The sequence below is a fragment of the Pleurodeles waltl genome, chromosome 12, assembly GCF_031143425.1.
Source record: "Pleurodeles waltl isolate 20211129_DDA chromosome 12, aPleWal1.hap1.20221129, whole genome shotgun sequence".
Lineage (NCBI taxonomy): Eukaryota > Metazoa > Chordata > Amphibia > Caudata > Salamandridae > Pleurodeles > Pleurodeles waltl.
In genome coordinates, this window is record NC_090451.1 from 65,459,093 (window position 1) to 65,470,952 (window position 11,860).

Here is an 11,860-nt window from a genome sequence, read left to right on the forward strand (position 1 = left end):
TTTGTTGCATGGGTGATAGAAGGTGCTGGGGTGCAGTGATGGGAGAGCTGCAGCAGCAGTTTCGGCAAGAGAAGGGGCCCTGGTTGTTGTTTGGTGTCGCGAGGTGGCAGGCGGTGTGGTGTCTGGAGTTGAGGGTGTGGAGGATGCTGACGTCGTATCAGTGAGGAGTCGTAGTGCCACGGTCCGTGGCGCTGGGTGCTGTCCAGGCACGGACTAGTGCGATGGGCTTGCCTTTAGCGCTGCCGCACAGCGGCCGCCATTAAGTAGTGTGCGGGACAGGCTGGACAGCTGGGAGGCGGGAAACTCAGAGAGCGGGAAAATTGGAAAGCTGGCGCTGGAGGTGGGAGGGGCCACGGGGCATCGCACAGGCAGATGGAGAAAAAATACCAAAGGTGGCAGAAACCAGGGCAGAGGAAAAGAGGAAAAAAAGATGAGGAAAAAGAGAAAAGAAGAGCAAAAAGGCAGAGCAGAGTGACAGAGGGCAGAGCAGCAGGACGTTTTCCACTGGACCACCAGGGATTAGGCGCAGGCGGGAGCCTGTGGGGGGAGGAGGGCCCCGAACACTGACCAGAGGGGACAGCAGCTACCAGGCGGAGCTGCGCTGGGAAAGGGAGCAGTCCACTGACAAGGTCATATTACAAAATGTGCTGCCTTTCGTTGCAGTGTGTGCTTTTTTCCGCATAATTTAGTCCACTCTTCCACATAATTTGTTCCTCTCCTGCTGCAAATTTGCAGTGGCCTTGGCTGTCTGTAGCGTGAATGGGTCCACCGTTCCTTCTGAATCACCACACGCTCCCCCCATTCGCCCCCACCAATGCCGGATATGGAGTGCACTCGGACTAGACTGCCTTGCTGATTCCCCAAATAACATGTTACCCCTCCTTCCGGAAGAAGCCATGGACGGTCGACAGAGAGTGACAATGCCTCCTTCCTGTTTCCATCTGCCCTGTCCTCTGGCTTCCAGTACAAGATGCCCCTCCCTCCTCCGCGGCTGGACAGGGGTACACCATATGGAACGATTCGGTCTTGAATACAACGTATTGGAATCGCATTTATGAAATAAAATACTCTTTGAAACGCAGAGCCCAATAGTTTCCACCCACTTCGACCTCTAAATCAACACCTTCGTCAGAGTGTGAGGCTGCAGCCCCGGGTAGTCCTAGCTCTCAGAAAACAGGCCTCTCACCGCTGAGGGCAGCTCCCTCACTGCACCAGCCACGAGTTCTAACCTGGGGAGGGGAAATTAGGCGCCAGGACGCACCCAGCCATGCAGAGGTATAAACTGCATGAGCTAACACACACACACAACCACAGACACATGGAAGCAAACAAAACACACACACACAAAACCACAGACATGGAGGCAAACAAAACACACACACACAACCACAGACACATGGAGGCACACAAAACACACACACAAAACCACAGACACATGGAGGCAAACAAAACACACACACAAAACCACAGACACATGGAGGCAAACAAAACACACAAAACCACGGGCACATGGAGGCACACAAAACACACACACAAAAAACCACAGACACATGTAGGCAAACAAAACACACACACACAAAACCACGGGCACATGGAGGCAAACAAAACACACACACACACACAAAACCACAGACACATGAAGGCAAACAAAACACACACACAAAACCACAGACACATATAGGCAAACAAAACACACACACACAAAACCACAGACACATGGAGGCAAACAAAACCACAGACACATGGAGGCAAACAAAACACACACACACAAAACCACAGACACATGGAGGCAAACAAAACACACACACACAAAACCACAGGCACATGGAGGCAAACAAAAAACACACACACACAAAACCACAGACATGGAGGCAAACAAAACACACACACACACACAACCACAGATACATGGAAGCAAACAAAACACACACACAAAACCACAGACACATGGAGGCAAACAAAACACACTCAAAACCACAGACACATGGAGGCAAACAAAACACACACACACACACACAACCACAGACACATGGAGGCAAACAAAAAACACACACACACAAAACCACAGACATGGAGGCAAACAAAACACACACACAAAAAACCACAGACACATGGAGGCAAACAAAACACACACACAAAACCACAGACACATGGAGGCAAACAAAACACACACACTCAAAACCACAGACACATGGAGGCAAACAAAACACACACACGCAAAACCACAGACATGGAGGCAAACAAAACACACACACACAAAACCACAGACACATGGAGGCAAACAAAACACACACACACAAAACCACAGACACATGGAGGCAAACAAAACACACACACACACAAAACCACAGACATGGAGGCAAACAAAACACACACACACAAAACCACAGACATGGAGGCAAACAAAACACACACACACAAAACCACAGACACACGGAGGCAAACAAAACACACACACACAAAACCACAGACACATGGAGGCAAACAAAACAGACATACACACAAAAGCACCATGCCCCTACACAAAAGGGGGGTAACAGGCCCATGGAGCCCCTCTAGCGCAGGGGTGCTCCCAACCCTTCAAGGAGGGCCCACTTTAGCATAAGGCTACTGAATAGCTGTGAGATGTGGGAGATTTGGGGACCCTCAACACATTCTGTGGGGAGGGGGACATCAAAGAACACATACGTGCACCCAAAATTACAAGTAAATATTTTCAAAAACAGACTTGTAAGCAGCTTGTTTATAGAGGTACAAATGCACAGACACAAAGGACCACTCAGAGGTGATAACATGGAAAAGCGCCCCCCCCCCAATATGGGGGAGCGCGGCCACTTAGAGATCGGGGCCGCCGTGGGCCGGACCCTCCGCACTAGTTGTGCGTTGGGCTGGCCAGGTACTTCCGCCCTCACACCTCGCGAGATGTGGGGTTGGAAGTAGCTTTGGGAGAAAACGTTGCGGCTGCGATCACCGATCCGGTTGTAACCGCCACGCGCCAGTGGGGGGCTGCATAAGCCCCCCCCAGAAAGGCTCGGCATTGTTGTGGTGTGGTGGAGAGCGACCGGACGGCTCAGGCCCTGGTCGCCCTCGTGGCGGGAGAAGAAGTACTAAGGTAACCTGAAGCAACAGAGGGGTCCCCAAGGCTGGGGCCCCGGGATAACACCAGAGATAGGATCCTGAAGTCCTGGACCAATCTGCGGATGTACACACCAAATTAAGGGGTAGGGAGCCCAGATCGCTGGGGTGGCCACGGGGTTCCCGCTCCTGGCTGCCCCGTTACACCCCTTGGCAGGTTGGTGTTTGGAGAGGGGGCGGAACCCTGAGCATGTGGGCAAGGAACGGTGAAGTCAGGGGAGCCGCCCCCCTATGGATACAGGTGAGGTACAACTCACCTGTGTGTTCCAAGGGAGGTTCAGGACAGGAAGGGATCCTGCCACAATGATTTATGGTTACAGATTGAAATGTACGAATAGTTATGTTCTTGTATGTATGTTTTGAAGTTTCTTGAAGTGATTTATGGCTAAACGTGTGTTATGAAATTAATAAGTAAAAGTTAAAATAAAACTTCTTCCAACAAAATAAATGTGTCGGTCTGAGTAAGGCCGGTGTTGGGGTGAGGACCTGCTGGTGGTCTCTGAGTTCTATTTCTTAACACACAGGCATGTAAGCAAAGATGCACACATACAAAGCACATACTCATGGACACAGACAGAGGAAACTACACATAGACACCCACTTTAAAAGCCACACAGAAAGACGCGTACGCACATACAGACATCCAAACATACACAAACAGTAACAGCCTAGAGCGCATATAAAGACATTCAGACACGCACACACACAGGTGCACACAAAAGTGAAGCAGGTTGCACACACACACGCGCGGGCGTGCGCTGACAATCACACATGGAAGGGTAAGGACAAAGATGAATCTATTGGCACAAACATGGACACATACACACGCAAGCATGCAGAGGAGCACACGCAGGAATATATACTCACGCGCACAAATGAATATAAACCTGGACGCGCGAGCGCACAAAAAGATATACACAGGCACACGCACAAACTCATGAACTACCTAGACAAGGACGCTTATTGGTGTTATTCAAGCTTACATATGCAAAAACCCGCACACGACTATTTAAATTGCACATCACAAAGAGACCTCAAATAAATGCGCATCTCGGTGCGCACGCACACAGTTGAACACCAGTTCTACACAAACAGCCGGGCCAACGAAATAAAACGCGGACTCCAAGGGTGAATATTTCACACAAAGTGGCGTTTATGTAATTGTTCGCGGTGAGCTTCGGGATATTTTACACATGAGTCGCCCACTGCACACCCGAGCTGTCCCCCCTCTCCGGAAAATAGAGCGGGTTCAAGGTAAGAAGGTTTGTTGAAGCTCCCCCACCCCAAAAAATCCCTGCATGGGGCACGGGGTTAGCTTCATGTGGGGGTGGGGAGGGGGGTTGAGGGTCAACGTGGTTAGGGACCACCTGGGGAGAAACTGCGCCATTGCAACCCGCCCGCTCATTCGGGAGGTTGGTCTATTTAAGTCATTGTTCACGAGTGAATACAGACTCAGCCTTCTCACGCATGAGGTGGTGCTTTTTTGGGTGACTCGTGCATTTTTTACTGTTTTATAGCGCTCCGAAGCAGCTGGTGGGTCACATGCAGGCACTATATACATTCTTGAATAAATAAAATTGTCTTCCGCCTCGGCCTTCAGTGACTCTTTCACAAAGGCCTCACGTGCTTCGTCAGAGCCCAGCTCAGCACCTGCGCGGCCTGTGCTCTTGTTCAATCCTTCGCAGGGTCCTGGGCCGCCTGCAGTCTCTCGCCAGTGTAATCAACACTGAGGGGGGGACAGCAACTGGACGTCCCCTGGCGTTTCAGGTGTGCAGAGCTGGGGAGCGCGTCCGCGAACCACACCCGAAAGCTGCCCCCTCCATACCCATAATGCTTATCATCCAGTGTCCGTGCCGGGTGTCTGCGCCAGGCATGTGGTTGGGCAGAACCCCCTTCTTCCCACCAGGGGGATAGGGTCCCAAGATGGCCGAGTGGATACATTCCAGCCCTTGGTGGTACTTGGCTGCGCTGATAGGTCCGTTTAGAAACTCCAATCTGCTGGAAGTTTTTGTTTCGGCTTACTGAGCTGGCGGGGTTCTTTGTTTCAGCCCTCAAAAGTGCCAGGTGGCTTTGTTGCTGTCCCCAAAGGTGGCAAATGTTTGTTTTCGTTCCTCGCCGGGGTCCTGTCGTTTTGTGTGGGGGCGCCTTGAGGACTCGTATTGCAGCCACTGGCGTAACAAAGGCCCCCTCAGCCCCCGCAGTGCAGCGGGTGGAGGGGGCGGGGCGAGATCGAGTTTGGGGGGAGGGCACCTGACCTGGGTGAGTCCGGAGGGGGCCCATCCATGTTCTCTTCAGGGGGCCCCTCCGCTTTCGTTACGCCAATGAATTTGCAGCTCTCAAGGCGCTGAATGTTTTCACCTGTTGAACGTTCTCTTGTCCAATAACTTATGTTTCAGCTCTCGCGGGTGATAACTTCCTCTGCGCAGCTCTCCTGGCCAACAACTTTTTATTCGCAGCCCCCGCTCCCAGGGCGACAATGCTTTTTGTTGCCTCCCTCGATCGTGTTCTATATTTTTGTTACACCTCTTGGTGGAGCTGAGAGGCTTTTCTTGCTGCTCTCCAAGGTGCTGTGCTGCAACATTCCGGCATCCACAGGAGAACCATTGTTACTCCGGGCTACTGAAGTTTTGTGTAGTTCTTCAGAATCATGAAACATTTTTGTTGAAGTACCTCAAAGCTCTGTCTTTTCCTGTTTCTCTTGTTTTAAGCTCTGAACACCTATTTTTTGTACTGTTTTCGCTGAGCTTAAAGACTTGTTGCCGCTCTCCAGGGTGCAGACATAATTTGTGACAGTTCTCACTATTCTAGAGAACTTTTCTTGCAGTTTTCGCATCTACTGAAGTTTTTACAGTTCTCCAGAGTAATGAAATATGTTTGTTGGAGTCTGTTGAGGTACTGACATTTTTTGTTCCTGATTTTTCCACCTGCTGAGCTTTGTTGCATTTCTCCAGGGTGTTTAAGCTCGCCGTTGCTGCTGAAAGTGTTTTTTGCTGGAATTCTCCGCGGTGCTGAAGTGGGTTTGTTGTTGATTTCTGTGGCGCTGAACTCAGGCTGCCGATGCTTTTGTTCCAAATGTTCAGGGTGCGAAGGTGTGTTTTTTTCAACACCCCTGAGAGCTAAAGTCCATTTGCTGCAGTTCCAAGAGGACTTTTGAAAGTTTGTTTTATCAGCTCTCGGGTGCCGAATGATTTGTGTTGTAAAACTACGATGTGTGACATGGGTTTGTTGTAGATCTCCATAGTCCTCATTTTGTAGAGTTGCATCTCTTCAGAGTTAAGGGTTTGTGTTGTCTTAGAGTGGCAACGATGCTGTGTTTGTGTTGCATCTGAACATAGCGTTGAAATGTTGCGTGTAATTATTCCGGTTAGAAAAGCTTTTTTTACAAATATTTTAGGAGCTGGATATTTTGCTTTACGGCTCTCCAAGGTGCTGAAGGGGTTTTGCTCCAGCTCCCAGGTGTGATGAAGGGGTTTTGTTCCAGCTCTCCAGGGTGCTGAAAAGGTCTTCTTGCAACTGTCCAGGATGCAGAAGGAGTTTTGCCGTAACTCTCCTGGGTGCTGAATGTGTTTTTTTCCTGATCCCCAGGGTGCTGCATGGGGTTCTGTCACACCTCTCCAGAGTGACAACGGTTTTTGTGCTGCTCTCCAGGGTGATGAAGGGGTTTGCTGCAGCTCTCCAGGGTGCTGAAGAATTTTCTTGCAACTCTCCAGGGTGTTGAAGGGTTTGTTGCAGCTCTCCATAGTGCTAAAGGTGTTTTCTTGCAGCTCTCCGTGGTGCTGAAGTGGTTTTGTTGCAGCTATTCTGGGTGCTGAAGGGGTTTTGTTGCAGCTCCCCAGGGCGCTTAAAGGGTTTTGCTGTAGCTCTCCATGGTGCTATATGGTTTTGTGACCGCTCTACAGGTAGTTGAAGGGCTTTTGTTGCTGCTCCCCAGGATGCTGAAGGGGTTTTGTTGCAGTTACCCAGGGATTTTAAGGGGGTTTGCTGTAGCTCTCCAGGGTGCTGAAGGGTCTATTGTAGCTCGCCATAGAGCTAACGGGGGTTGCTTGTAGCTCTCCATGGTGCTGAAGGAGTTTTGTTGCAGCTCTCCATGGTGCTGAAGGAGTTTTGTTGCAGCTCTCCATGGCGCTGAAGGAGTTTTGTTGCAGCTCTCCATGGTGCTGAAGGAGTTTTGTTGCAGCTCTCCATGGTGCTGAAGGAGTTTTGTTGCAGCTCGCCACTGTCGGAAGTATTGTCTGCTGCAGTTCTGAAGGGTGATTACCTTTTTTGTAGTTCTTCACGATGTTCACTCTCAAGTTTTTTCATTATCTCGTGGATCTTTGATGGAGGTCCCTAGAGTACTGACCTATGAACTAGAGCTCCGAGGCGTTTTGTTGCAGCTCACCAGCGCCCTTGGAGGGAGCACATTTCTTTTAGAGTTTACCAAGTTTTGTCAGGGCACTCCAGTGCGTTGAAGCTTTTTCTTCAGGAGTTCGATTGGTCAGCGCAGATTGTTGATGCAGCTCTGCATGATGCTAGATGCTGCTTTGACTAGTGGGCTTCGGACCCCGGAATGGTTGTAAATGGAACTTTTCAGAGTGGTTTGGATGGAGCTCCCCCTGGAGCACAATGCTTTTCTGGAGCTGTGCGACGCGCGCAAAAGATGGATGGTGCTGACTGCTTCAATGCTTTTCTCAAGCTCTTCGTTGTGTTCCAGGGTCTTTCGAGACCTGTCCTTGGTGCTGAATGCTTTTCTGCAGCTCTCTCTGGTGCTGCAGGGGTTGCTGGAGCGCTCCTTAGATCTGAATGCCTTCTGGAACTCTATGTGACGCTTCAGAGATTGCTGGTGAATGCTTTTCTCAAGCTCCAGATGGTGCTGCGAGGCTTACAGGAGTTCTTCTTGGCGCTGGATGGCTTCCTGGAGCTGCCTTGCAGGGTTAGCTAGAGCCATGAGGCGCTGAACGCTTTTCCGGAGCGCTTCGTGGCGCTGCAGGGTTTAATAGAGCGACCTTGGCGTCGAATGTCTTTCTGGAGCTGCGCTGTGGTGCGTCACAGGTTGATGCTGCCCTGGGAGAGAGTGACTACTTTTCTCGAGCCCCGCAAGTGCTGCGGGAGTTTAACAGGAGCTGTCCGTGGTGCTGAATGCTTCTCTGGCCCTCTTGGTGCTGCTGGTTTGATGAAGCTCTCTGGAGCGCTGCAGGGTTTCACATCAGCTCTGCACGGTGCGGTTTTGTTACCAGGGCTTTATTGCGTGAGGTTAATTTTCTTGTTATCTCCGTGATGCTGCCAGGGTTTGACGGAGCTCTTTCGTTGCTGTTATTTTTTTCTGAACATTTCCTCTGAACTATAAATGATTACAAACTGCCTCTATCTATACGAAGGTTCTGTTTTTTTAGGCGCTCTCCGTGGTGCGGAATACCTTTTTCCCGGAGCTCTCATTGGAACTGAAAGTGTTTTTGCGCTTTGCTTGATGGTGAAGGTGTTTGTGGGAGATTATCTGATAGAGGTCCGTTTTGCTGCATAGCTCCACGGGGTTGGGAGGCTTTCTGGAGCACTTTGAGGCGCTGAAAGGGTAGCTTTAAATGTATGTAGTTGTGATTTTTTTTTCCTGGAGAAATACAGGGTGTTGAGACTGTCCCTGGAGATGTAGCCCCTCCCCCCCAAACCGCCTGAAAGTTTGCTGCAACATCGTAGGAGCCATGTGGTGTGCTTAAGACGTTTTAAAGCGCTGCGTGACATTATTGTGCTGTTTTCTGGAGCTCTCCATGACCCTAAATGATGCTGATGGAGTTTTGTTTGAGGCTGGAGCATTTTTACTGCAGTTCCTGTTGCTCCTGAAATGTTTACAAACTCTTGAGGGCGTTGAAGCGCTTAACTTAAGCACTTCATGGTTCTGAAAGGAGTTGCCGAATATTTCCAGAATCCCGACCGTATCTGGAGAGCTCCAGAATCCCTTCATGTTGTGCTAGAGCTGCGGGAGCGCTGGTGGAGTTTTCCACGATGGCGAATGAGCTGTCTGATGTGTTGATGTTTTTGCTGTAGTCAGCTCCAGGCGTTTGAAAGAACCACCCAGGGTTCTGGACTTCCTTCTGGTTTCTGGATTCCACTCCACTGCATTCTTCACTTTGTTTCTGTCTCCTCCTCCTCTGTTCTTCAAATCCTCCGCAATATTCTTGGCAAATTCAGCTAGATTCTGGTCCCAACCATGGTGAGACTCTTCCTTGCCCCACACCACCTCACCCACAGCAGGTGGGTTGAGTTTGGACCTTCTCCAGTGGGATGACCACCAGCACTTGCCCCTTCCTCCGCGCCTTCATGGAGTGGCCCTTGACAAAGGCTGGCGTGGCCCTCAGCAGAAGGTCTTTGAGGGCATCACGGAACTCCCTCCGAATCAAGCAGTACAGCACGGGGTTTAGGCAGCTGTTGGTGTGAGCCAGGCACACAGTCACGGGGAAGACATACGCCTGCACGGTGTAGAACGCCTCAGTGAAGGGCACCACGTTGAATTTGATAAAGATGCTCCAAGTGGTCAGGGCTTGGTTGGGCAACCAGCAGATGAAGAAGGAGAGGACCACCACGGTGACAGATTTGGTGACCTTGGACTGCCGCTTGGGGTTGCTGTTGCACATCTTGAGCCTGCGGAGGAACTTAAGCAGAAGGAGATAGCATGCTGAGATGATGACCAGTGGTATGAGGAACCCCAACAACACCTTCTGGATCTGGTACAACCCTAGCAGGAACTGAGGGTCCATGTTCTTCACCTCCGGAAACTTGACCAAGCAGAGCTCCTCATCAGAGATGACCTCGGTGGTGGAGAAGATGGTATGGGGCAGGGTGACCAGGATGGAGAAGGCCCAGATGAGGACACTGACCACTTTTGCCAAGCGCCTGGAGGAGCCCTCGTTGACTCGCAGGGGCAGTGCCACTGAGCAGTACCTGGCCACGGCCATAGCTGTGAGGAAGAAGACACTGGCGTACATGTTCATGGTGGACACCGATGAGATGAGCTTGCACATGGCCCAGCCGAAGGGCCAGCTGAAGTCCATGGCTGTATCAGCTGCCCAGAAGGGCAAGGTGAGCACAAACTGGAAGTCAGTGACAGCTAAGTTAAGCACGAAGAAGGTGACGGTGGACATCTTCCGCCGGTGCCTGGAGTAAAGCAGGAAGAGGACCAGCAGGTTGCCCACCACACCTAGTGCACAGACCACTGAGTACACCACTGCGATGAAGATCCGTGTGGCCTTGGAGGCGTCAACGTAGAGCTCAACGTCCTCTGAGGTTATGGACGTGATGCTGTCCAATAGGCTCTGATTGGTGCTGTTCCTATCCTTTCCGGGATAGACTTTGTCCTCAGACCCACAGCAGCTAATCACTGACATGTTGTTGTGGAGTGTGTCTCCTCGACCTCACTCGTGTACAGTTAATTCAGCAGCAGAGTAAAGAGGTATCAGGAAGGCTGTCTCTCTGAGCTCCCTCCAGCTTCTATTGAGGATGCTCAGCCACGTAGGAAGTAGAATGTGCCTCACATGCTGCTTGGACTCCTCTGGCCCTAGCCTCTATTAGATGTTCTCAGCCCTGGAGGTAGAATACACTGCCATTCAGTCTGGGGTCCTCCTTACCTGGCCTCTGTTCTTGTTCCTGGAGGCAGGGAGCATTGCTATGCGGCCTGAGTTCCTCTGCATCCAGCCTCTGTTGGAAGTGTTCAATTTTGGAGGTAGGAAGTATCTGAGATACTCCTTGGTGGCATCTAAGTCCAGCCTCTAGTGGAAGTGATCAGTTTCGGAGGTAGAAGATATCTCAGTTGCACCCTTGTGTCCTCTGCTGGAAGTTTTCAGCCTCTGCCAGGAGTTGTTAAGTTCTGGGTTTAGAATATGCTTAGCCTTTGAGGAGGTAGGACGCAGCTAACTTGCCGGACCTCTACCTCCACCCTCTTGGGAGTATGCTCGTTCCAGGAGGTGGAACTGCCAGCTTGGCCTGGTACACCCACTCTTATCTTGGAAGTCCTCTGGGCTGGAGGAGGTAGGAGGTGTCTGGGATGCTGCAGGGCTCCTCTAGATTCTATTTAATGTTCTCAGCCCTGGAGGTAGATGCTTCTGCCATTCTGCCTCAGTTTCCTCTACCCCCAGGGTCTGTGGCAGGTTCTCAGCCCCGGAGGTATGATCTCTATGGGATCCTTTGCACTCAGTCTCAGTTCAAACTTAAACCTCAGCCCCGGAGGTAGGATGCTGCAGCCATGTCTCCACAGGTTCCTTTACCTCCAGGCTCTCCGGGATGTTCTGACCCCGGAGGTAGGATACCTGAACCGTGTTCTTCTACCTCCAGCCACCCTTGGATGTTCTGACCCCGGAAGTAGACGCTTGAGCCGTTCCTCCTCGGGTTTTTCTACCTCCAGCCTCTGTGGGACGTCCTCAGCTCCAGATGAGGGATGCTCCTGCCATGCCTTCTCGGGCTCTTCTACCTCCAGCTTCGTTGGATGCTCTAACCCCGGAGGTAGAGAGTTTGAGCCGAGCTGCCTCGTGTCCTCCACCTCCAGCCTCTGATAAGAGTTCTCAGCCCGGAGGTAGAGTGCTTGAGCCGGGTTCTTCTGCCTCTGTTGGATGCTCTGGCCCCCGGGGGTAGATGCTTGAGCCGGGTTCTTCTGCCACCGTTGGAGGCTCTGGCCCCCGAAGGTAGCAGGATAGAGGACACGCAGCAAGCGCCTCGATGCCTACCCAGTAGACGCTTGCAGCCGCTGTTGCTCGGACGCTCA

At 51.3% G+C, this 11,860-nt stretch overlaps 1 protein-coding gene across 1 annotated transcript; it reads right to left on the reverse strand.

The window, feature by feature from the left end:
* Window positions 1-4,280: 4,280 nt before the first annotated feature.
* LOC138268243 (relaxin-3 receptor 1-like) lies at window positions 4,281-11,215 on the reverse strand. The gene has a single exon (XM_069217718.1). The coding sequence runs from the start codon at window positions 10,488-10,490 to the stop codon at window positions 9,348-9,350; it is 1,143 nt and encodes a 380-aa protein (XP_069073819.1). The 5' UTR covers window positions 10,491-11,215; the 3' UTR covers window positions 4,281-9,347.
* Between the last annotated feature and the right edge of the window lie 645 nt (window positions 11,216-11,860).

Coding starts and splice junctions, on each gene's coding strand:
- LOC138268243 (XM_069217718.1), bottom strand. CDS start 10,490: ATGTCAGTGATTAGCTGCTGTGGGTCTGAGGACAAAGTCTATCCCGGA.